The sequence below is a fragment of the Schistocerca cancellata genome, chromosome 5 (genome assembly GCF_023864275.1).
Source record: "Schistocerca cancellata isolate TAMUIC-IGC-003103 chromosome 5, iqSchCanc2.1, whole genome shotgun sequence".
In the NCBI taxonomy this organism is placed as follows: Eukaryota; Metazoa; Arthropoda; class Insecta; order Orthoptera; family Acrididae; genus Schistocerca; species Schistocerca cancellata.
The window spans coordinates 625537473-625565427 of NC_064630.1; the positions used below are offsets into that span (position 1 = coordinate 625537473).

The window sequence follows — 27955 nt, forward strand, 5'->3', positions numbered from 1 at the left end:
ACGTTCAGAACCTCATCACACACACACACACACACACACACACACAGGACTAGCAAATGTGATACATGAACTCAACACTGAGGATGCATTTGAAAACATTTGCTATAGTGTAAAATATCACATTGTTAAAATGATGTTTTGCACAGGGTATGTAGGACAGACGAATGACAATAGTCGAGTACTTAAGCACATTTGTGTAATGTAGTTTGGAAAATGAGACATTCATGTTGAGTGGGGGTTTTTCTGTATGCACTTGTTGATTGAATTGTAGGGGAGGTGGCATTGCTACTGGACGGGGTGACACTAGTGGTGGCTCCTGTTTGGCTGCAGTTGCTGTTCTTAATGTTTTCTGTGTGCAGCAGATCCCTGCCTATCTAGCAAGTGTCTTGATGTTTTTTGATTCCCCCTTTGCCTAGCAAGTGTCTCAATATATTGTTGATTGGGCTGCAGAAGATATGGAGAGAATGGATTTGCAGATCTCCTGCCAATTGTGAGTGCCCACTTCTTCTGAAAATAGCTTAAAAGTCTACACCGAGTCATATAGTGATAAAATTCCAAAAGTGACAGCATGTGAGCACATGAAATGAAGCAATGCAAACAGGAGCAGCAGTGTGTTGCCATTCAGTGAATGGCTAACAGTGGCTCTTTGCCAAGAGTGACACAAGTCAATTTTGTATATGGGAGTGTAGTTACAAATTGAGGCTTGAGCATATTCATTTCCCCTCTTTAAATGAGTAGTAATATATAAGCAGTCTCTGATTTCATCCTTTTTATTTTCCAGTTTGCTCGTCAGAGGGCTCGCCGAGGGAGAGGAATTGTCTTGAAGCTAGACAGACCGAATGTAACAGATAATACCATTCAAAACCCCCAGACAGAAACTTCAGTGCAGGGTGTCACAGCAAAATTTTCAAAACTTGGTGTTGTACGTCGACATGAAAAACCAAAATCTGCTAAGCCAGCCAGCACACGACCAGCTGCTAAAATACTTGCACCCGTAGAAAAAGCAAAGCGCATAGTTGCAGCTGTAGGGTCAACACAGCCACCAAAAAGCAACAAAATTAACTCAGAGGAGATCAGGGATGATATTCCACCCTTGTGGTTCAAAAGGTACATGCACAAGGTAAGTAGCTTACAAAGCAATATATTTTTATTATCTTATCTTTTCAGTTTATGGTATTCCAGTTCGATAGTCCACCAAATAAAGTAATTTAGTATCTATGACAAGTCATAGTATTTAACACTGTGTGTGGGTTAGGTTATGTTTTGTGACAACCTAGTGAGGCTGTGAATCCCTCGTGCATGAGGTCTGTGGTGCAAGTCAGTGGATTTGTTAGTATGGTGCAAGACATTCTTGATCCCAAGTGCCCACTGAGAAGCCAAAACGAATGTGATGTGTCCACCACAATCTCCCTGAGCCTGCGTTTCTGTGATTATATTTCATTTTATTCCATATGTCAATAGCATCTCTCAAGGTACTGTGTGCTCAATGACAGCACATGTCTTCAGAAAGTTTTTGCAGACTATAATGAGCCTTTTTATGATTTTCATTGGGCTCCAAGAGCACCAAATTCATATGCTTATAAGAACTTGCAAAATTTCACCAAATGGTACACGCAGTTATTCAATAGGTTTGCAGCTCCTCACTAACCGTTAGGGCCACATTTTTTGCTTGCAGGGTAGCTATTACTGAACTCCTTTGTAGTTCAGTGTTAGAAACTAATCTTTCATCCATGTTCATTTTTAAATTATGTCTTTTGTGGTAACTTTTAAATTTGAATCAGTTAAACAATGGAAAGGGTCAGCAGAAGAAAGTACTAACTCACAGTTTACAAGGAGATAACAGATTCACTTCAAACTGTGTTCACCTTTAGTAGGCCATTAAAACAACGTAATGTGCAAAGCAGTAAGGTGCAATACTCTGGTAATAACAAGAAAATCGCAAGAGAAGTTTTACACGTCTGTTATGAGAATTTATCATGGTCAATTGAATAACGTTCAAGCTCCATAAGGCGAATGTGTGTGAGGCAACAGTTTGTCTCTCACTCAGACTTAATTATTAATCTATTTTTTCATCACTGGTCGTATTATTTAATTTTCAAAATGTCAAAGAGGTTTGTTTTCCCTTAGAAACTCTGAACATTCCCTGGAAATGTGGGGACACTGCATTCATTTGATGTATTAGATGCTGTTTCAATTTATGTTTTTCATGTCTGTATGACAAATACCATCCTGTAATATGTGATGTCGAGAGCACATTCGACGAGTAAATGTACATTACTCTTGTGATGTGGAACACCGTGACTTACTATATTACTGACTGTGAATAATGTCATTCGCATCATTATTTATCGAGGCTTGACTTGGGCTTTCCAAGCCTGTCCCTCGTCCTTGAAAATTTAATTAAAAATAGTAAATAGTCAAATAACTTGAAATTCTCTGCAGCTTCATGAAAATGCATGTGGTTTTTTAAAATTATATTATCTCTCAAATGTCAAGTAAATTAAATAATGTGACAAGTGATGAAAAACATATAGACTAAAAAATAAGTGATCTTGGGAATCAAACCTTCACCTCATCCTCGATTCTCTTGCAATGCCCAAACACTAACCACTTGACCACAATGGCTCGTAACGGCTTGCACTTCCGTACAGATACATCAGTTACTTAATAGATGCTTAAAAGTTCTCTTGTAATTTTCTCGGAATTGCTAGAATAGTGCTCCTTACCACTTGCACATTATATTGTTTTAATGGCCTACTAAAGATGTACAAAGTTTGAAGTAAATCTGTGATCCCAACATCATGGCCTCCCCCTGTTAGTAAGAACTAGTCTCATAATGCTATTTCTTGTGTTTGTGAATGCACCATATGCTATTGTTCGCGTCATGTAAGAAGGTGGCCCAATATTCAGCTGTTCTGCGCATCCCCCTCCACTAGCCACTGGTGGCCAATAATATTCATTCTCTTTCCGAGCGACTAACAGAGTGTTACAGCTAGAGAGCGAGAATCTACATGCTATGCACTATTGCCACACTTCGCGAAACCGAATTATTCATTCACTTATCAATTTTTTTGTTTCCTTTTTTTTCTTGCAGCTGTATAACTGTGAATGTATATCTTGTAAATGTTTAAAGTGTGATTAAAAAAAAAAGATCAGGTGATGGAAATAAACGTGACGTGCTCCACAAGCAGGCATGGCAGATTATTTACCACATTTATAACTTTTTCAAATGTGAATTTAAAAGCAGGTCTCGTGCTGTTGACAGTGGATAACACAAGAACGGACTCCAGAACCATGTGGTGTCAGCCAAGAGAACTCTAAAGAGAATTGTAAAGGAAAGTGTCAGAGCTGTAGAAAGAGTTGGTTTCGTGTCGCCTGGAAAGCGTCGAAATCGCAAGGAACCTGTAATGCAAGTTGGTAGTTTTAACAATGATGTTTTAAAGTGCTCCATGTGAATGATGAATTCCCGACATAACAAAAATGTTACAATTATGCAGGCTTCAATGGTAAGCGCCTTGCCAAGGTAAAGAATTTTAAAAGACGTTGGTTCCAGATATGTTAAGAAGAGAGTTTATAGTTCAAAGAAGTGACCTAGGTGCAGCATGAACTATATCCCACATAAAGATTCACGATACAAGAGAAGGAGGTAGTTCAACAGTGTATTACTTTGATGAAACATGGGTCAGTAAGAATCATTCCAAGATGATGTGCTGGAAAGTGAGTGATGGTACTGGCAGTTTTAAAGTTTTCATAGGGATAGGTTCTCGGATACTTATTCTGCATGCTGATTCTTCTTCTGGTTTTATTTCTGAGAATAAACTTGTATTTACGTGCAAGAAAAACAGCAGTGAATAGCATTCGCCAATGAACGCTGTCAGTTTCGTGACGTGATTCACAATTCCAGTAATAATTCACATCTTATAGAGAAAAAAAAATTGAGTACAAACACTAGAAAAGTGGATTTATTTCCCTGGCTTAAAAATAGAAATATTAAGCATCATATAAATCAGACTCATGCCGATCTTCTGCAGCTCGTTAATTTATACTGTACAATTTACATGACAGAAAATATAAACTTGGCTTCCTTGCAGGTGAACGGGATCACTAAGTTTTGCATTTACCCACATGTCACTGTCATTGTAGCCCCATGGAATTAATTTGGGCAAAGGGTTTTGAGGCTATGTGGGAGAAAAAAACAAAACATTCAAGATAACATGCAATGAATTGCTTGTGCATGAGGCAATAGACAATGAGGCAACAGACAACATCCCACCTGTAGCATGGGCACAGGCTGTGTGGAATGCTGAAAAGCTTCAGAAAGAATAATTTGGCAGGGAAGTGATGATGGATATAAGCCTTGAACCGATCATCGTATATTTAAAATGAGATTGTTTGGAAACAGACTCAAATAGAAGTGATGATGGTATTATGATGTAGACTTCGGAACAAAGTAATAATATTTCTTAGTTTTAAAGACTCGTGGTTTAAAAAATGTGTTTGTCAACATATCAGTTGCATACATAATAATGAGAACTTCCTAGCCTTCTGATTAGAACATTGTATCCTTTTAATTATGCAATGTTCAGCATATTGCCCAAGGAGAAGTTAAGCTTCTCCCGTTATGTTGTAAACTTCTGTCATTTTCAAGGCACGAACTGGATAAGGCCCTAAAATGACAGTAACTGTTACTTGTCAAGATATCGGTGGTTTTCAATATTATTGGTCAGATTCCCTGGAGTTAGTCGCAGATGATAGTTAATTGTTTGCTTGTTCAGTGGATTATAAATGTGGTCTCTCACTGTAATAGCGAACGTGTTAGTTTACATGCATAATGCCCATTAACAATGAAAAATATAACAACTTACTACCCATTTTTACGATAGCCTTTTGCATTAGTCTTTTCTACCACTAATTCTTTTTTACACGCAGTGATTACACTTAACTATCATCAAACACACACACACACACACACACACACACACACACACACACACACACCTTATACATTTTTAAAAATTCTATTGAGCAGAAGCAGTTGTCAAGCAAATATAATGATTTTGGTTTGTGCTTGAAGTTAATTTTGTTGTGTATTAAATTTTTAATTATAATGCAGTTCAAATCACAATAAATGGTAATTTATTGCAAGCAGTTTCAGTGTCGTTAGAGAAAAATTGTACTTCACCTCTTCACAAAGCTGTCAGCTGTCATTGGACATGAATTAATATTTCTCTCATGATGATTGATCGAAATTGGTTTTAATATTTGCTATCCCTCATAGATTTGAACGTATAATATAATCTATCACACGCAAATGAGCCTGACTGTTATCCGCAGCAATGCAGTTCAGCAACATGGACTTTGTTTGCCCGCTCTCTGCTGGTGTGCATGCACAGTTCTTTTCCCCCCATGCTTCCTTTCCGCTCCGCCTCTATGCGCGGAAGTGCCGTCCTAGGTGACGCGGGCTTTGGTAACAGGTAATTTCATTTGTACTGCAAAAAATTCTGTCTAGTAAATAAATTGTTTTGTGTTATGGTATTTATGTTCTCGTCTTTGAATTTAATCAAGATGTCACATGCAGCAACTCAAAGTGACGTTTTCACGGGTCATTTCTCCAGTCAGTTATTCCAGTTCAATTTTATTTTTGTGATTTTTGCAGTGGGTACAACATATGACTTGTGCAGATTAAATACCTAAGGCACACTACTGTAGCTGTTTGTAATACATCAGAAGGGAAGTTGTTATTAACAGTGAAAAATTTATTGTTCCATGGCTCCTCTTGGTCTAACCATCTATAAACTAATTGTTTGAAATTCCCTTCCATACACAGTAGAACTTCTGGAAGCCTATGTTTGGGTAGTATTGGTTTTGTGACGTAGGTGACCTGTTGCATGCAAGTAATAACCACACAGTCTTCATTAATGAAACTAAAATACATGATAAAAATCATGCATATTACACTAGTCACGATATTAACTTTTGGCCCGCGAGTACTTTGCCTTGTATAGTGTCTGGCTACTTAAAACTACATCAGAGTTTAATTCCAAATTAGGCTCATATGCATCCAACTTCCTTGCACAAACTTCCACTGTAAATGCATAATTGCCTCTAGTCTCAGTACCAAGCCACAACATATATAAAAAAGGAAATCTTTAATTTTAATGTCACTCTTTATAACAATTTGCCTAACCGAGGGGTAATCATGTGTGGCTAACAGTAGGGCAATTGTGTGCAGAGGTGACCATAGTCATGGGATAGCGATGTGCACGTCTACAGGTGACGGTAGTATCTCATACAAAAGGTATAAAAGGGCAGTGCATTGGTGGAGCTGCGATTTGTCAGATGTTTCATGTGAAAAGATTTCTGACATGATTGTGGCTGTATGATGTGAATAACTGACTTTTAACTTGGAATGGTAGTTGGAGCTAGATGCATTTAACATTACACTTCAGAAATCATTAGGGAATTCAGTATTCTGAGAAGTGTGTGCCAAGAATACCAAATTTCAGGCATTAGCTTTTACCATGGGCAATGCCAATGGCCTTCACTTATGACTGAGAACAGTGGCATTTGCATAGAGTTGTCACTGCTAAAAGAGAAGCAGCACTCCCTGAAATAACTGCAGGAATCAATGTGGGATGTACAACGAATGTATCTGCTAGAACAGTGCTGCAAAATTTGGCATTAATGGGATACGACAGCAAACAATTGATGTGAGAGCCACTGCTAACATCACGACATTGCCTGCAGCAACTTTTGTGGACTTGTGAGCATATTGGTTGGCCTCTGAATCACTGTGGCCTGGTCAAATGAGTGCCAATTTCTGTTGGTAAGAATGAATGGTACGATTCCAGCATGGTGAAGATCCCAAGAAACAATGGACCGAGGTTGTCAGTGAGGCACTGTGGTGGCCCCATAATGGAATGGTCTGGGTCCTCTAGTCCAACTGAACCGATTATTGACTAAAAGTAGTTATGTTTATTTACTTGGTAATCATTTGCAGCCATTCATGGACTTCATGTTCCCAAACTGTTATGGATTTTTTATGGATGTGAATGCACCATGGCACCTGGCCACAATTGTTCGCTATTGGCTTGAAGAACATTCTGAACAATTTGTTGGACGACCCAGATCACCGGATATGAATCCCATCGATCATTTATGAGACATAAGCGAAAGGTCTGTTCGTGCACAAAATCCTGTACCAGAAACACATTCGCAGTTATGGCTGGCTATAGAGGCAGAGTGTCTCAATTTCTGCAGGAGACTTCCAATGCATTGTTGAGTCCATACCACATCAAGTTGCTGCACTACACCACAATATTGGTAGGAATCCCATGACTTTTGTCGCATCAGTGTAAATATGAGCTGCTTGATACGGCTCTTGAGTCTGCCGCCAGACCATTTTTTATGCCTACCCCAATATTCCATTGAGGAAACTACTCAAAATCGCCAGGTGGTGGCTGTTTGGTACTACTGGCAATTAGAACTACCCGTGTTGCTATTGTGGCAGTCTGTATGGAGTCCGTATCTGAGCATGTGCATTTGGAGTCCCCTTCAGACTAGGGAAAGGAGTAAGACAAGGATGCTGTTTATCACCTACTCTTTTCAACCTGTACTTGGAAAATATGATTGACCAATGCTCATTGGATGACAAAGGAGTAGAAATTGGAGGAAGAAGAGTAGGATGCTTGAGATTTGCTGATGACATGGTCCTTCTAGCCACAGGGGAAAAAGAATTACAGGATTTGGTGGACACCATTGCAACTAACGGAAAAAAATATGGAATGAAAATTAACACAAATAAAACAAAAGTATTGGCAATAGGAGGAAATAAGGAAATAAAAATTGTGCTGAATGGAGAAACACTAGAACAAGTGCTAAATTTTAAGTATCTTGGAAGCAGGATAGACACCAACTGTAAGTGCACCACAGAAATTAAAACAAGGATAGCAATGGCAAAAGAGGCGTTTTATAAGAAAAGGAGAATCTTTTGCAGCGGTCTGGACAGAGAACTCAGAAAGAGACTCATAAAATGTCTTGTATGGAGTGTTCTTCTATATGGCGCTGAAACATGGACTATGAGGAAAAAAGACAGAGAAAGGCTGGAGGCTTTTGAGATCTGGACATGGCGGAAGATGGAAAGAATAAGTTGGATGGACAGAGTAAAAAATGAAGAGGTACTGAGAAGAGTGGGAGAGAAAAGACAGTTACTAGATGTAATAAAGAAAAGAAAAAGAAATTGGATTGGGCATATATTAAGAAAGAATGACGGACTGATAAAAACAGTTTTAGAAGGTTATGTAGAAGGGAAAAGGAAGCGAGGAAGGAAGAGATTCCAGATACTGGATGACATGATGGACGGTACAACATACAGCAGTCTTAAGAAGGAAGCAATGGATCGCAGAAAATGGAGAGGCAAAGGACCTGCTAATATAGCAGATAACTGATGATGACCTGAAGTCAAGCTGTGGGCTTCTGTGCTGGAGTGTAACAGGTTGGATTTTTTGCTGTGGTGTGCTCCACTCCATGCACAATCTGTCCTCTGATTGATATGTTTGTGAGCTTCTGCCTTTCAAATATCTTACAGTCACCATTCTTGAAGTTACTTGCTTTAGTGGACATTGATGAGTGACATCTTCATCTTTTGCAGTGACAAGTGCTGGAAGAGAGTTCCAGTCTATTCAAGCTACTAAAATGATGTGATCAGTCTTGCGATAACTCTTCTGTATTATAATTGCAACATTTCCACTGAGCAACTTCATTCACAATTGTGACTGATCAGATTGTTCTTAACTTATAGCTCACAATAGATCACAGTGAGTATTCCAGTACTGATATAATGTTGCAGAATGGCAGTTTTCATGAATTCTTAAGTTGTTCTGGTGTTGAAATCATTGCCCGAGTCGATTCCACTGTGACTTCCAAGGCACCGCCAAGCCACAATGCCAAAGCATAAGCAACATTCCACAGTAGTCAGAAATGCTCACTTGCTGCCGTGCCTTGTCAATGTTCTGAGCTGTTGCCTCTTACACCTCATCTGTACTTATGGCAAACTGAAGTGAGCACAGTTTGATGTTCCACACTTAACAACTACCTGAACAATGTTCGTAGTTTGCCACAAACATCTTTCGCCGGCCTGAGTGGTGAGAAGCTACATGTTGTTATTCCGTAGAATTGACATGTTACATCACAGTGCACGTGCCAGTTTCAAAATGTGTAAGTGGATGATAAATTATAATTGTTGCTAGACAGAACTTCCTCTGTGTTGGTACATAACTGTCGTGGGATGTTCTTGTTTCCCTCTGTATCTGATGGTGACAAGTGCAGGGTTTCAGGATGTACTTAATTGGGAACCTAGTCATATTGTGGAGGGTGGTGACAACTTGTAGCCTCCAAATATAACTTCATGAGCATACTTGCAGTCCTCACTATGACCCAGCTTTCTGTTGACTTTTGTTTGTACCAAAATGTCTTGGATGGGTATTGTGCCTCCTTCTCCACCTCCATCATAAACTGAGTATTTTTATGATAGAAAAATGAGGCAACACCCCAAGCATGTCATCCACATACTGCCAAAAGCAAGATTGTTTTAAAATGGTTGACTGTTGTACATTCTCTTCAAAATCTTCTGTAAAATATTTGGCCACATTGAGAGACAGGAGGTTTATATGGTGACTCTTATCTGCTTGTTCAAAGTACTTGTTATTGATTAAACTTTCAAATGAGAACAGCATACAGATTTTCGCTGTGTGAGCACTGGTAGTTTAGCAGAAACAAAAGCCACTACCTGAGGATGTTTAGCATTTGCTTCAGGGGAATATTGTGGGAAACTCAAAACATGACTGGACCGAGAGCCAAAAAGGAATCCATGATCTCTAGTGCTCTTGCAACAGTGATTCTGATAGGTTCTCAATGTGGCAAATAGATAACACAAATATAATTTGATGTTTTAGGTGTCGGTGAATATGAGGTCTGTTCGAAGAATTCTTGAACATCCGTAATTTCATGCCAATGGTGTGTTGGAACGAAATGTGTTTGGCATCCCTGCACATGACTGTGTTTAACATGGAACTGTCAGAAGTTTCATTGTTGTATGTCTGGCAGTTGTTGTTCAGTGCTGTATTGAGTAGAAAGTTGTGTTGCACAGTTTACGACTTTCAAGATGGCAAAGTTAGAGGAGCAATGAGCCTGCATTAAATTTTGTGTGAAACTCACAAAATCCTTTACAGAGACACACGAAATGATGCAGGAAGCCTACGGTGATGAGTGCTTAAACTTTGCTCGGTATTATAAGTGGTTCACATGGCTTAAAACCAACCAGATGGAAGTTAAAAGTGACCCTTGTTCAGGACACATTTTGACGTCTACTGACAATGCTCATGTCAGGAATGTCAACAAAATTGTGTTAGTCTTTGCATGCCAATTGATGACTGAATGTCCAAGAGATTACAAAATAATGTAATATTTCAGTTGGATCATGTCATGAAATCATGACCCAGCATCTTGGAATGCTCTGTGGTGCCACCAAGATCGTCCCATAGCTCATGAGTCAAAACCGGAAAGACCTTTACCTCGTAGCTTTCGGATCACGCAAATGAGAACGAGATATTCCTTAGGAGAATCGTAGCTGCTGGTGAAACGTGGCTACAGTTATAATGTTAGAGACCAAGGTTCAATCTTCACAGTGGGTCGGGATTGTTTTTCCAACACCAAAACAGCCCGTCAGGCCGGTCAAATGTCAAAGCCGTGCTGATAGTTTTCTTTGACTTTGAAGGATTAGTTCATTGTGAATTCGTGCCATAAGGACAACCTGTTAATCAATGGTTCTATCAGGGCGTATCTTGTGCCTGTCTGAAACTTTTGACGTTTCTTCTTTACGGTAAGTAACAATCTGTCTTTTCCTGTTTATATTCCTACCGGGAATTTCCATTGTTTGAAAACTATAAGTTGATGCATATGAGTAGGAAAAACAGTCCTATAATGTTCAAACATGACATCAGAAGTGTGCAGCTTGACAAAATCATGTTGATTAAATATCAAGGCGTAATGTTGCAAAGTGATATGAAATGGAACGAGCACATAAGGATGGTAGTAGGGGAGGCTAATTGTTGACTGTGGTTTATTGGGAGAAGTTCAGTAAAGAGTAGTTCATCTACAAAGGAAACCATGTATAGAACACTGTTCAAGCGTTTGGGGTCTCTACAGGTCAGATTAATGGAAGACATCAAAGCAATTCAGATGCGTGCTGCTAAAGTTGTTAGTGGTACATTCAGTCAATATGTGAGTGTTACAGTGGTGCTTTATAAGCTGAAATAGGAAGCCATGGAAGAAAGACGATGTCCTTTGCTCGAAGCACTATTGAGAAAATTAAGAGAACAGGTATTTGCTGCTGACTCCAGAACAGTTCTACTACTGCCACCATACATGTGGCGTAAGGACCATGAAGGCAAAGCAAGAGAAGTTAGGGCTTGTACAGAAGCATACAATTGTTTTTCTCTCACTCCTTTTGCAAGTGAAATAGGAAATGAAGTAATTAATACATACCATACAGAGGTTTGTGGAATATGTATGTAAATGTAGATGCCTGTGGCACTTGTTAATTCAAAACTAAATAAATATTAGGCCCTAAGGATCCTGAAAAGCAGAATGAACAAGCAATTGACAGTGCACATTAAGCTTATATGAGGTCTATTCAAAATATTCCGGAACTTGTGTCCACAGAATTTTTCTGCGCTTACCTTTTACTAACTGTGCATGATCCTCTTTGAAATACTCTCCTCCACAATTGATACACCACACCCAACGCAGTTTGCACTTCCAGAAGCAGTCTTGGTACCCCTCTTGCTGGATCGCGCGGAGTGCTGTCTTCTTTTATCTTGCCTATCATTGCAAAAAAAAATGGGTCTGAGCACTATGGGACTTAACTGATAAGGTCATCAGTCCCCTAGAACTTAGAACTACTTAAACCTAACTAACCTAAGAACTTCACACACATCCATGCCCGAGGCAGGATTCGAACCTGTGGCCGTAGCGGTCGCGCGGTTCCAGACTGTAGCGGCTAGAACTGCTCGGCCACCTCGGCCGGCTATCATTGCAAGTCTCCTTCCTCTCAACAGGGTTTTCAACTTTGAAAATAAAAAAAAGTTCACAGGGGCCAGTCTGGAGAGTACAGAGGATGAGGCAGCACAAGGATTTTATTTTTTGTGCTCCAGTCACGAGCTAACAGGGATGAATGTGCAGGTTCGTTATCGTGATGAAAGAGCCGTGAATTGTGTTGTCACATTTCGGGGCATTTCCTTCTCACATTCTCTCTCAGACATCGCAATGTGTGCTGCTAGTACCATCAGTTAACAGTTTGTCCCTGTGGCACGAATTTGTGTTGAACTAATCCTTCAAAATATCTTTTAATTGTTCCTGTCTGCAACTTGATGTATCTTTTTTATGGTAAGTAGCAATCTGTCTTTTTCTACATTGTTGAACTTAGATTTTTCTACATGTGGAGCAAGCTTCTATTCACCACACCACAGAAATTCTGCCTGAAGTCATTCTGTACATACTACAGTGTCAGCAGTCTCAGTTTGCTGTTCAGCTTATCTGACACATAAAACAAAAGTGGTCATGTCACACCTCTTTTGGGCCCTCCTGATGATACCCTTATCTGTGATGCACACTCGCCATTGAGGACAACATTTTGGGTTCTATTATTTAAGAAGTCTTCTAGCCACTCGCATATCTGGAAAGCAATTCTGTGTGCTCGGTCCTTCATTAGCAGTCTGCTGTGGGTACCATGTCAAACATTTTCTGAAAATCTAGGAACATGGAATCTGCCTGTTGCTATTCATCTGTGGTTTGCAGGCCAAGCTGAGTTTTGCATGAGCAATGCTTTCTAAGCCAGTGCTCATTTGTGCTTTTCTGTCTCAAGGATATTTATTATGTTCGAACATCTTTTCAGTCGCATGGGTTGCACTGATTGGGAGATTTGTGATAAATGCAGACTAAGTAAAGAGCCAATGCCATAGAGTATATCAGGTGCACAGCTAGCTGCATTGCACTGTTGATGCATCATGGGTGGGCTAAGTGACATAGTGATGAGCCATTGCGCAGTTGTTGCATAGCATAAAATAGAGTTGGGATACCATCCAGACCTGGTGATTTACTTGGTGGGAACTCTTTCTGTTGCTGTTCTATGTCTGGGATGCCCATTACTATGTCCTCCATATGGTGGTTGTTTGATCCTGCTGCGTGAATGATTTATTGAATGCGAAATTTAAATCTTCATCTTTCCTTTTGCTGTCTTCTATTGCCACCCCAGACTGCTCAATAAATGGACAGAAACATTTGACCCACTTAGCGATTTTATATAGGACCAGAATTTTCTTGCGTTCTCGGCACTTTTGCTGAGGCATGATGTTGGAAGTTGGTTGGGTGATGTGGAGGAGGAACAGTTGTACTACTGCCAACATACATGTGACGTAAGGACCAAGAAGGCAAAGTAAGAGAAGTTAGGGCTTGTACAGAAGCATACAATTGTTTTTCCCTCACTCCTTTTGCAAGTGGAATAGGAAATGAAGTAATTAATAGTGGTAAATGGTACCCAAACAGCGAGGTCATCGGACCCATTGGATGAGGGGAGGATGGGGAAGGGAGTTAGCTGTGCTCTTTCAAAGGACTCATCCTGGCATTTGCCTGAAGTGATTGAGGGAAATCACCTAAACCTAAATCAAGGTGCTGGGCATGGATTTGAACCGTCGTTCTCCCAAAAGTGAGTCCAGTGTGCTAGCAACTGCACCACCTCGCTTTAGAACAGTGGAAGTTATTGTATGTTTTGTGCATTGATTTTTTTACAGGTGCATGAATTTCTAGTAACTTTTGCCTGTCATTTACGCGCCCTTTTCTGAATCGAAAGTGCAACGGTCTCTGTTTCCTCAGAATTTTCTGAATTTTGTTAGTGAACCACAATGGGCCTTTTCTGTCCCAAATCCACTTGGCAAATTCTTCTCCAGAGCGTGATTTACAATTGTTGAAACTTTGCCCATAATTCCTCTATATCCATAATTTTGGAATTTTTTGTGTTCATTCACTGTCTAAGTAAGGTGCTAACAACTGCTTCTCTTCTCTTTCCAATATAAATACTCTCCTAGTCTTCTCGATGGATTTGGTAACTTTAGTGGCCATCACTGCTGTGATATCATAAACACTAACTCTGTCTTTATGCTGACACTGTCAGTAAAGTCAGGTCTGTCTGCATGCCCCATTCCCAGTTACTTTTGGAACAGATCCATAATAAACATGCACATGAATGAATCCCTCTCACATATAAAATTATAGAATCCTCAAACGTCTTAAAAGAAACATTATAGAATAGTCAATCCCGTGCTATAAAATTTTAATTGGGCTGCACCTAATACTTCATACCCGCATTGATGACTACACAAGCACCAGAAAATGTATGTTCTGTGTATACTACATTATGTGACAGTAGGTTGAAGTAACATCCTACATCTCCCCTAAACATGCCCTATGATGTTCTATACACCATATTTCCACCTTGCCCTGTCTTGCTTAGAACCTTTTCACACACTATCACCCCAATTCCTATATTGAATTTGCTTTGTTGGAGCCACATTCTTACTATTACTCATTCCTGCAAAGCACTAGCTATCAATTCTGAAAGAAAAAAAAAAGGAAGAAGACCGCATATTCTTGATGTACAGCATGTCTCCACTGTACAACTGTAGTGTGATTCCTTTCCACTATAACCACTGTTGTCTGCTCACCAGCTATAGATTGTTGTTAAGAGTTTCCATGTTCTCACTTACATTACTTTTTAAAAAACTCCGTTTTAGTTTTTCAACTAGTTGTGGAGTTCCCACCAGATTGCATCTCTAGTTGTTACTAGATAGTCATAACCCAACTTCCACTACCCATGATTTAAAAAAAGAAAATAGTTTAAACTGAATTTCAAGTCATTGCATCCCTGCTCTCAAAATACTTATGATCGTGTGCCCACATGTATTCCACGTTGTTGATGAGACATTACATTTGATAACTTTAATAACTGTTTTCCATTAAAAATGTGCAGGCACCCAAGCAGTGCTAATAATCAACTGATTTAGATAGTTAGTATTAGAATACCATGTAGGAAGAAACGGGAGCTGTATCATAATATCATCAGTCAAAGCCTGAAAGCAGAATTTTACTACAGACAATACCGCTAAGGGCTGGGGATGTCATCAGACGGGTTAAAACAGTGGATCACGCCAAGAGGATAGATCGCACTCAGTAAAAAATTTAAATTATGTGTTCAAATGTGAAAGTGGATAGGGCAAAGTGTGTGTGTTAAACACGTTACGCCTCTCTTGTGTGAGAATGAAACTATTTATGATCCACCCAAGTTCTGCAAAATATTTAATAATCGCTACTTGTCAGTGACTGGTAAGTTGAATAAAAATTTTATTGGCACAGGTGGATATGTAGAACTCTTGAATGCTGGTATTCTGAGACAACTACATCACATGCTTCTACCGGAAACAAGCAAAGATGAAATTGAATCAATTATTACACCATTGAAGAGTAAAGAATCTTGTGACTGTGTGCAATTTTAAGTAGCATTGCAATGAATCTTCCAGATTGTGACAAAGCAGGTTTGGCCCCCACCGTCCTACTTTGTCTTTTATACTGGTAACTACAGTAGCTAGGATCTGTACTAGTTCTTCTTATTTTCATGCTGTTTTCCTTCTCAATGTGGGATAATTTCAGTCAGCCCAAACTTTAAGCTCTTATTGTGACCAAACCACTATAAATTTCTGGAATATTTTAACATACTATTGATAGACTAAATTGTCTGAACTCAACAACACTGGTAACAAAGATGTAATTGGCATAATGAAGAATTTCATAATTTTTAATATCCAAACTTTAATAAGTCAATATGGATGCCATACCTAAAAGTCAAATAATGGAAACTCCAAGTAATAACATCAACAGTGTAGGAAAAGACTAAAGAAGACCCATCAGGTTGCAGACAGGCACAGTTAAAATACTCTCACATATAGCTTTCAGTCACAGCCTTCATCAGCAACACACACACACACACACACACACACACACACACACACACACAGATGAGACTTACCAAACAAAAGCGCTGGCAGGTCGATAGACACACAAACAAACACAAACAAACACACAAAATTCTAGCTTTCGCAACCAACGGTTACCTCGTCAGGAAAGAGGGAAGGAGAGGGAAAGACGAAAGGATTTGGGTTTTAAGGGAGAGGGTAAGGAGTCATTCCAATCCCGGGAGCGGAAAGACTTACCTTAGGGGGAAAAAAGGACAGGTATACACTCGCACACACACACACATATCCATCCGCATATACACAGACATGTCTGCTTGTGTCTGTGTATATGCGGATGGATATGTGTGTGTGTGCGCGAGTGTATACCTGTCCTTTTTTCCCCCTAAGGTAAGTCTTTCCGCTCCCGGGATTGGAATGACTCCTTACCCTCTCCCTTAAAACCCACATCCTTTCGTCTTTCCCTTTCCTTCCCTCTTTCCTGACGAAGCAACCATTTGTTGCGAAAGCTTGAATTTTGTGTGTATGTTTGCGTGTGTTTGTGTGTCTATCGACCTGCCAGCGCTTTTGTTTGGTAAGTCTCATCATCTTTCTTTTTAGATATATTTTACCCACGTGGAATGTTTCCCTCTATTATATTCATATGTATATATATGATGTGACTTACCAAACGAAAGCGCTGGAAGGTTTATAGACACACAAACAAACACAAACATACACACAAAATTCAAGCTTTCGCAACCAACGGTTGCTTCATCAGGAAAGAGGGAAGGAGAGGGAAAGACGAAAGGATGTGGGTTTTAAGGGAGAGGGTAAGGAGTCATTCCAATCGCAGGAGCGGAAAGACTTACCTTAGGGGGAAAAAAGGACAAGTATACATTCGCACGCACACACATATCCATGCGCACATACACAGACACAAGCAGACATTTGTAAAGGCAAAGAGTTTGGGCAGAGATGCCTCTGTACTTCCGCCTCGACTGACCTCTCTGCCCAAACTCTTTGCCTTTACAAATGTCTGCTTGTGTATGTGTATGTGCAGATGGATATGTATGTGTGTGCGAGTGTATACCTGTCCTTTTTTTCCCCCTAAGGTAAGTCTTTCCGCTCCTGGGATTGGAATGACTCCTTACCCTCTCCCTTAAAACCCACATCCTTTCGTCTTTCCCTCTCCTTCCCTCTTTCCTGATGAAGCAACCGTTGGTTGTGAAAGCTTGAATTTTGTGTGTATGTTTGTGTGTCTATCAACCTGCCAGCACTTTCATTGGTAAGTCACATCATCTTTGTTTTAAGATATATTTTTCCCACGTGGAATGTTTCCCTCTATTTTATATATATATATATATATATAAAAGAAAGCACACCTAATGCACACACGACTGCCAGCTCCAGCATCTTGGGCCAGAATGCAACATCACGAGGGGATGCAAGCAGCGATCTGGAGGGGGTGGGGAGTGGGGAAAGGGGAAGGGATAGTAATGTACGGTTGGGGAGAGAGACAAACACAGTCTGTTGGAGTGTGCAGTGACTAGACTGCCTATAGGCACAGCATCAGGAGGTTGGGGGGGGGGGGGGGGCAGGGAGGTGGTGAAAAAAGGAGAGGAGCAGGGAAAGATGGGCAGAAGTGTTGGCAGAGGGCTGCAAATAAACAGAGTGAGAGATGATAATGGGGAGGAGATGATAGGGCAGAGTGGAGGGCATGGGGCCATATGTTACTATAGGTTGAGGTCAGGATAATTATGGGAGCGGAGAAAGTGTTGTAAGAATAACTCCCATTTACACAGTTCAGAAATAATGATGGTGGAGGGAGGGATCCAGATGGATTGGATTTTGAAGCAGCCATTGAAATCAAGTGTGTCATGTTCGGCTACATGCTGTGCCACTTGGTGGTCTGCTTTGCTCTTGGCCACTGTTTGGTGGTGTCCTGTTCATCGTGGTGTACCACTCATTGGTAGTCATACCAGTATAGAAAGCTGTGCAATGATTGTAGTGGAGCTGATAAATGACATGGCCGCTTTCACAGGTGGCTCGGCCCCTGATGGGGTAGGATGATGTGACAGGAGTGGAATAGGAAGTGCTGGGTGGGTGGATTGGGCAAGTTTTGCACCTGAGTCTTCCACAGTGATTTGATCCTTGTGGCAAGAGGTTGGGATTGGGAGTGGCATAGGGATGGAGTAGAATGTTGTGGAAGCTGGGTGGGTGACAGAACTTCACTTTAGAATGGGTGGGAAGTGTCTCGGGTAGGATGTCCCTCATTTCGTGTTGTGATGATAGGTAATCAAAGCCCTGGTGAAGGATGTGGTTCAGTTGTACCAACCCAAGATGGTACTGGGTGATGAAGGGGACACTCCTTTGTGGCTGGTTCTTGGGGGTGGTGGGAGAATTGGGGGAAATGGCACGGGAGATCTGTTTGCGGGCTCGGTCTGGTGGATAGTTTCTGCCTGTGATGGCCTTGATGAAACCCTCAGCATACAAGGGAGTTTTTGTCACTGCAGATACGTCGTCCCCGGGTTGCTAGGCTATATGGCAGAGATTTTTTTTGTGTGAATGGGATGATAGCTGTCAAAGTGCAGGTCTGTTGGTGGTTGGTGGGTTTAACATGGACTGAAGTGCGGATTGAGCCATCAGAGAGGAGGAGGTCGATGCTAGGAAGGTGGCATGCTTCGTTGAGGAGGACCACATGAAGTGGATTGGAGAGAATGTGTTGAGATTGTGAAGAAGTAAAGACCCCCTACCCACACCTCTGTCCACATTAAATCCACCAACCATCAACAGTACCTGCATTTTGACAGCCGTTATCCCTTTCACACCAAAGAAATCTCTGCCATAGCCTGGCTACCTGGACGATGTATCTGCAGTGACAAAAAACTCCCTTGTTCAGAATGCTGAGGGTCTCACCAGGGCCTTGACAGACTGGCACTATCCCCCAGAACTAGTCCGCAAGCAGATCTCCCATGCCATTTCTTCTCACTCCACCGAGCGAGGTGGCGCAGTGGTTAGCACACTGGACTCGCATTCGGGAGGACGACGGTTCAATCCCGCGTCCGGCCATTCTGATTTAGGTTTTCCGTGATTTCCCTGGATCACTTCAGGCAAATGCCGGGATGGTTCCTTTGAAAGGGCACGGCCGACTTCCTTCCCCATCCTTCCCTAATCCGAGCTTGTGCTCCGTCTCTAATGACCTCGTTGTCGACGGGACGTTAAACACTAATCTCCTCCTCCTTCTCACTCCCCTAATCCCCCCATCACCCTCTCAAGAACCAGACACAAAAGAGTGTCCCCTTCGTCACCCAGTACCATCTCAGACTGGAACAACTGAACCACATCCTTCGCAAGGCTTTGATTACTTATCATCAGGGACATCCTCCTCGAGATACTTCAACCCTTCCTAAAGTGGTATTCCGTCACCCACCCCACCTCCACAACATCCTAGTCCATTCCTATGCCTCTCTCAATCCCAACCCCTTGCCACAAGGATCATATCCCTGTGGAAGACTCAGGTGCAAAACTGCATAATCCACCCACCCAACACTTCCTATTCTCCTACTGTCACAAATTTATCCTACCCCATCAGGGTTCGGGCCACTGAAAACAGCCATGTCATTCACCAGGTCAGCTGTAGTCATTGCACAGCGTTTTATATTGGTATGACTACTACCAACCAACTGTCATTCAGGATGAACGGTCACCGACAAACTGTTGCCAAGAGCAAAGCAGACCACCCTGTGACACAACACACAGGTGAACATAATGCACTTGATTTCAATGGCTGCTTCACTACCTGAGTCCTGTGGATTCTTCCCTTCACCACCAGCTTTTCTAAACTGTACAGATGGGAGTTATCCTTACAACACTTTCTCTGCTCCCATAATTATCCTGGCCTCAACCCATGCTAACATATTGTCCCCACACCCTTCACCCAACAGTTTCCACTCTCTCTGTCCATCATCTTCTCCCCATTCTCATCTCCCACCCTGATTATTTGCAGCCCTCTGCCAATGCATCCTTCTGTCTCTCCCCACGTGTCTCATTTTTTTCCATACCTCCTTGCTCCACAACCTTCTGATGCTGCACCTGTTGGCAGTCTAGTCCCTGCACAGTCCACCAGACAGCATTAATCTCTCTCCCCACCCGTACACTACTATCCCTTCCCCTTCCCCTTCCCCTTCCCCATCCCCTCCAGATTGCTGTTTGCATCCCAAGTGATGTTACAGTCCGGCCCATCCGGCCCAAGATGCTAGAGTTGGCTTTCGAGTGTGCATGAGGTGTGCTTGCTTGTATGTGTGTGTAAATGGTGTCTCTCTCTTTCACTGATGAAGGCTGTAGCCGAAAGCTATATGTGACTGTCTTTTAATTGTGCCCGTCTGCAGCTTGATGTGTCTTCTTTACAGTAAGTAGCTATCTGTATTTCCCTACATTGTTGATATACCTAAAAGTCTGTAATTCCCATAGTATAAGCATAGCTTGGTTCTTTATATTTTAATAGCTACTGCTCATATAGGTAATTTGATAAAGTCTGACCGTCATTGTTACATCTATTTAAAAAGGAATAATTTGACCAAGGGGAATATCAAATACACTGAAGTGCCAAAGAAACTGTTACAGGCATGTGTATTCAAATACAGAGGTATGTAAACAAGCAGAATAAGGTGCTGCTGCTGCTGTCGGCAACGCCTATATAAGACAATAAGTGTCTGCTGCTGTTGTTACGAGGGTAATTCCAAAAGTAAGGTCTCCTATTTTTTTGTAAGTACATAGACCTGTTTATTTCTACAATGGTTTACCAGCTCACCGCCATGCTGTTCAGAAAGTTATGAACCTCTTCTTTCACCTTGTCTTCGGAGCTGAATCGCTTGGACCACAATTAACACTGACAGGTACTGTGAGACTGAAAAAACTCAAAAACGGACAATTCAGAACCGGAGAAGAGGAATGTTGAGTAAGGACGTACACATTCTCCATGACAACACTTGCCCACACATCGCTCAGCAAACCGTTGCTCTCCTGCAGCAGTTTCAGTGGAACGTAATCACCCACCCACCGTATAGTCCTGACTTGGCACCCAGTGACGATCACCCCCCCCTAGGTTAAAAAAAGCGATATATATTTTCCATCATGGATTGTTGTTAACAATAGTGCTGCTTTCAGAAGTAACTGCAACATTCATTCAGTGAATGCAAGATGGAAAAATGATTTACACTTGGATAACACTTACTTAAGAATTTTACAGAATAAAAACCAAAGGCACTTGGAAAATACTTCCTGAAACATTTTATAGAAAAGTCTGTAGGTCTCGAGCATAAGTAAAATAATTGAGTTCTAAAGCCTACATATTCTACTACAGGTTGAAAGTTTCCATATGGCACATGCCACCTGTTCTGTGCAAAACTTCATCACAATAGTTGAAACTTTTCTCTGTAATGTACTTATTCCTACTCTCTCTTTTTTCGTGTCTTGTTAATTATTTAATTCTTTGTTTATGGGATTTTATGAACAACATTCTGTGAACTATGTACTGATTCATTTCATGACAAAATAGCTGTGGCTTGCAAGGTTCTGCATAACATCATAAGTAAAAACTGCGCTTCTTGTAGATATTATTACAAAAATTGGGATTGTTACACAGTTATTCACTTTCTTGCTAGCTGTTCTGTGAATCTACAGAAACTTGATGTGCTGTATGGCACATGAGTAAGCGAGCTTACAACTTTTAATAAAGTTTTGATAAGCACTAAAACTGTATTTCATAATCTGTTCTGTTGTAGTTGTTTCTCATAATTTTTGGTGGTTTATCTGTGATTGATCACCTTCATTATTGCTCTGCTCTTGTTGTAAGATTTATGTGATGGACAACAACTTTACTTTTCTTTATGACATTACATTTTCTTTTGCAGTATTTCTTCTGGGCCGTAGATACAATAAGTAATTCAGTTAATTTGGTTTTTATCATGAAGATCTTTTTTTTCAGATGAAAGGTGAAATAGTAGCAGAAGTTACTTCACAGGTAACATATGAACTTCATCAAGCTATAGTAGACCTGAAGAAAACCTGGCACAGTTCAGAAAAAACATCAACTTCTATAGATGCATCATGCACAAAGAAGAAGAAAAAGAAGATATCTGATGAAGAATCATCAGATGCAAATGTTGTTGAGCAGAGGTATAAGCGTAAAATAATACTATTTGGCTATCTGTCTACATAATTGGAATTATTAAGCTATATACTGTTGTAACACATCTTATGCTGTGCCATATGACACTTACCGTGGTTTTTTATTTCTCCTTTGACCATGGTAGGCTACAGTGTTAATTAAAAAGGCCCACTTGTAATGTTTCTGTTATCCTTTTGTAGCCAGATTAATTTTCACTGTGAATCGTAACAGTTGTGGTGGTGCCAAAGTCAACAAAATTATGTCAGCCGACTCTGAGAGAATATGGAAAAAGAGAATATGAAAAAAAAATCCTGCTCCGTGCTGTACAGTTGTACAAAACACACTGTTACTGTAGACGGCAGTTTCCAAGGGTGGGAGACACAATCTTGGTATTGAAGTATCTGCTGGTACTGCATCTTTGAAAGCTATAAGTGGACTCTAGCTTTTCCAACACTTGTGCTAATTCAGCTTTCATTTTGCCATCAACTTGAGACACATTGTTACTTAATGTCCACTCAAATCACTTATCTATTTTCTGACTCTTATTGTCTATATATCTTCTAAATCTGCTTCTAATATGTGACTTTAGGATAGTGTCTTTGCACTTTGCTGTGTACATGTGTTGCCCAGACGCCTCACTTTGCACACTCTATTTCCTACTGTCGTCTCTATCCACTTTGTCACATGCTTGTCACTTTATATGGTGGACATAATTGGGAAGGGAGTCTATTCTTCACTTTGAAGTGTACCGTATGGGATGACAATGGCAGTCAAAACCTGCACATCCAAAAATGTTGGAATATTTTTGTATACATAATTTGTATTATTTGTGCCGAGAACTTCACATATTGTGTTACCAGAAACATCATTACTTAAGGTTTGATATGATTGTGCTTCTAATCTCACCATTTTATGACTACAACTCTGGTTATAATCCAGATAAAGCAATGAAACTTGTATTATTGAAAAGCTAATAATTAGAGCCTTACATTGATATGTAACATGGCAGACTTTTAAGAATTTTCGCATTCATGGTCATTGACCTCAGCCTTTGACCTTGAATATCTCAAAATTAAAGTCATTCATGGTCATTGACCTCAACCTTTGACCTTGAATATCTCAAAATTAAAGAAATATATTATATTGCTCCAAAGTGTTGCTAAAAGCATCTTAAATATCAAGGTGGCATGGTAACGACATCGCGGCCAAAAATTTATCTTGTGAGCAGCAGTACACTACCAAAATGCAGAAGAAAAGTGCAGTTCATGAGTAATGTTGTACAAAAATATGATTTATATTACTGTAGGGGTATTATGAACCATTTACAGTGTAACTTGAATGAAAAGGTAATAAAACATGGTAAAATCTCATCTCACAAGTCTCTAGTTAAATTGTTAAATGTTCACCGGATCTGATGCTGGGAGACTATATTTCCTCCAGTTGGTGTCACAGGATCCAGCCTTGTGAGAACTTCATATCTTACACTTGCAAAGACACTTAAAAGACAATTGCATCTTCTGATAACACAAGTGTAAGGTATGGCAGAAAACACAGATAATGGTGATGGTCCATGTGGATTTAAGAAGCTGGCCTGTACTTAAACTGTTTCGTCTTAAGTTTGCAACACATTTTTGTCTCAGTGGGTGAATAGTAACCTGTGAATTTTTCCATTGAAATCCCTGTACTTCATCCTGCATGGTAATAGAGTAATTATCTGCAGGATCCCCAGAAAAAGACATTCACTTTGAGTTCTTTTTTAGTGGCTTAAAAGGGCTGTTACTTCTGCTGAGTGTTGAAGGAGCTGTTGTAAACTTGATGCAAACACCTCAGTGAAATCATCTGTTGTTTTTGTTACAGTCTGTAGAACTATCCTGCCTTTTGTTAACAAACACTTGTACGGAATTTTGTCAGTACAGTTCGTACCAAACATTTCAAACAAATGATCATTCAGTATTGTCACACTTGGACAGTAGGGACTTGAACCTAAGAATAATGCTGGAAGTGCAGGATTGCATGTAACAAATGCTACACAGTACATGTATACTGGTAATGTGTGTTCTTCACACTTCATTGGTGCTTTCAGTTTACATTCTTCAACCATTAACTTCAGTTTCTGATGTGACACGCACAGACATGCAGACAAACAGCAAGGGTCCCACTGGCATTGGCAAGAACACAGTGCTTTGGTTGCAACTCTCAAATTTTTGAGAATCCAGTATTTATGTCTGATACATATCTTTGAAACAAGCATATAATTCCTTAAGATTGTGCAAGACTAGCTGCTTCTGCTTATGTTCTCATAATGGCATTTTCTTTCACAGACATGTAGTCTTTTTCTAACGTTTCTAACTTAAAGTGTGAGTGTTAATCTGGATTGTTTCGGTTTATTCTCCCAAACCACCTTCCACTTCTTTACAAAGTGACTTACTTGTAATTTGCAGGCACTCTTCTTTACTGTATAGTCGGCTGCTCGAAATCCTCTCGACTTCATCTCCATCGTAGAATGCTAGGTACAGGACTTTGTAGACTCTTTATACTTATGAAATAAGTAGACATACTAACTTTGCCTTACGTCAGTTAATGATGTATTTGGCTTTCATACACAATAATACTCTCACTTTCAACATAAATAAATAACTTCCAGTAAGTCCCTCATCCAGTCGAACATCAGAAACAAATTAAATTACAGTTAAAAGAAAGTTGGCTTTGATACCATAACTTTTCTTAACATAAATCAGAAAATAAGTCTTACCTATAGCAAGGTTATGTCAAGAGTTTTCAACAGTTCTTTTTCAACTACCTTTGTTTTGATAACAATAGTCAGTGACCCAATAAGCACAGAGCTGCATATTAACTCCATGGTTCTTCCTTACACACTCACTAAAACGTATGTGGATTGCCCGACAGGTACTTGTCGGTGCCGTTCGTCCGCCACGTCTATTTTCATCCCGTGACTGATTTTAAACCTGCACACACAAACATGTGACTTGCAGTAGGTAGGATTCTACCATACCACACTCATATCCAGAATATTGTGTGTTCGAGATGGTAGAAGGCTGAGTGGTTCTAGAATTTACACAGATATTCCTGAATCACTACATTTTCTTCATGGCATTGCACTGCTCACATTATGAGCACAGTAAAAATAATGTACACATTGTACCGTTTTCGCACACAGTGTCTTAGCCTGGCTTAGGATTCGGTGTTACTAGTATACCATGTTCTTCTACCAGCTGGTTTGCTATTCGAATCATGTAATCTGTAGTGGAAAATTCTTTCATTGTTTTCCTTATACTCCAGCCCTTTGAAAGTACTGTCAAAATTTATATTTTGTCACATACATTCTGAATTGTGAAATTTAAATTTCAACTGGGCTATGATTTCTTTTTCTCCCATTCTTCCACACTTTTCTTTTTCAAACTGTGCCTCCTAAGTGTCCTTTATGTCATTAAATGGATTGCAACAATGCAGATTTGACTTGAAATGCATTTTTTACAAACCACTACTAAATGTTACAGCAATTATACACTGCAAGGTGAGTACACCATGAAACAAGCTAATGATGATTGGTTGAAATAAATCTCTCTGATTGGCTGTTCACAACAAGAAATGCTCAGCAACTGGTCAGAATAATAATGACTACTATTGGCTGCTGTTCTGGAGTGGGAGAGGGGCGGGGGGGGGGGGGGGGGGGGAACAGAAAAGAAAAAAAGAAATGGATATTACCTGCTTACTGCATTTTGTTATCGTAATGGTGCATGTGAAATAAATTTCGGGCATGATGACTTTGGCGTGCCTTCTTGATATTTACCAAGTCTATATTAAAATGTTGGAGAAATGCAATATATCTAAAAAAACTGAAAGTGGGGTGTTTTGAAATGTAGCAGGTAGAAGTTTAAGGTCAATGACCTTGAACATGAAGATTAAACAATAGAAAATCCAGGATGGAATGTAACAGCATTATGAAAAGGATAATTGCTACTCACCATATGTAGGCACAACACAAAGACTCTAGGAAAGTGAGCTTTTGACCAACAAGACCTTCATCGAAAATAGACAACACACACACACACACACACACACACACACACACAAAACACCACAGTCCCTGGTAGCTGAATCTGGAGTGAGCAGTAGCACATGATGGGAGAGGCAGCCGGGTTGTGAGGGTAAGGAGGAGACTGGGGCAGGGAGGGGGAGGGATAGCAGGATAGGGGTGGGGGCAGTAAAATGCTGCTTGTGGGAACATAAAGGGACGAGGTGGAGAGAGGGTAGGGTAGCAAGGTGCAGACGGGAGGCTAGATGTAGGGGGGTGCGGAGAAGAAAGAGTGAGGGTGCATTGGTGGAATAAAGGGCTGTGCAGTGCTGGAATGGAAATGGGGAAGGGGCTTATGGGTAAGGACAATGACTAATGAAGGTTGAGGCCAGGAGAGTTACGGAAATGTAGGATATATTGCAGGGAGAGCTCCCACCTGCACAGTTCAGAAAAGCTGGTGTTGGTGGGAAGAATCTCAATGGCACAGCCTGTGAAGCAGTCATTTCAATAAAGAACATTGTGTTGAGCAGTGTGCTCAGCAATAGGGTGGTTCAGCTATTTCTTGGCCACAGTTTGTTGGTGTTCATTCATTCAGAAAGACAGCTTGTTCATTGTCATGCCCACATAGAATGCAGCACAGTTGTAGACCACAGCTTGTAGACCACATGACTGGTTTTTCAAGTAGCGCTGCCTTTGATGGGATAGGTGAGATGCTTGTGACTGGATTGGAGTAGGTGGTGGTGGTGAGGGGAAGTATGGGGACAGGTCTTAAGTCTAGGTTTATTACAGGGATATGAGCCAAGAGGCAAGGGGTTGGGAGCAGGATTTGGATAGGAATGGATGAAGATATTGTGTAGGTTCGGTGGGTGGTGGAATACCACTGTGGGAGGGGTGGGAAGAATATTAGGTAGGATATTCCTCATTTCAGGGCATGCCGAGAGATAGTCGAAACCCCGCCGGAGAATGTGATTCAGCTCCCCAGTCAAGGGTGGTACTGAGTCACAAGGGGAATGCTCCTCTGTGGCCAGACGGTGGGTCTTTGGAGGTGTGTGACTGGAGAGAGAAGACATAGGAGATCTCTTTTTGTATGAGGTTGGGAGGGTAATTATGGTGTGTGAAGGCCTCAGTGGGATCCTTGGTATATTTGAAGAGGGACTGCTTGTCACTACAGATGCGACGGCCACAGGTGGCTGGGCTTTATGGAAGGGACTTCTTGGTAGGGAATGGGTGGCAGCTGTAGAAGTGGAGGTATTGCTGGTGGTTAGTAGGTTTGATACGCTCAGAGGTACTGATGTAGCCATCTTTGAGGTGGAGGTTGGCATCAAGGAAGGTGGCTTGTTGGGTTGAGTAGATCCAGGTGGAGCAAAGAGGGGAGAAGATGTTATGGTTGAGGAGGAATGTGATAGGGTGTCCTCACACTCAATCCACATGATGTAGTGTCATCAGAGAATCTGCATCAGGAAAGGGATTTGGGATTCTGGGTGAATGATTTCTTTAGATGGACCATGAATAGGTTGGCATAGGGTTGTGCCATGAGGGTGCTGGATTTGTTTCTAGGCATTGCCTTCAGAGGAGAAGTAATTGTGGATGAGGTTGTTTGTTTGGAATCCATTGGGCATGAGGAAAGTTAGTGTTCAATAGTTGTAAGGCCATGGGCATTAAGGGGTGTTAGTGTAAAGGGAGGTCGCA

At 40.8% G+C, this 27955-nt stretch overlaps 1 protein-coding gene across 3 annotated transcripts in view; it reads left to right on the forward strand.

Annotated features, from left to right (window-relative positions):
- LOC126187330 (uncharacterized) overlaps nt 1-27955 on the forward strand; it is a 155017-nt gene that overhangs the window by 16647 nt on the left and 110415 nt on the right. For all 3 annotated transcript variants that reach the window (XM_049928349.1, XM_049928350.1, XM_049928351.1), the window contains exons 5-6: nt 782-1120; nt 22048-22238. In XM_049928349.1, coding sequence (XP_049784306.1) covers nt 782-1120; nt 22048-22238 — 530 coding nt within the window. The remainder of the gene's footprint in view (nt 1-781; nt 1121-22047; nt 22239-27955) is intronic.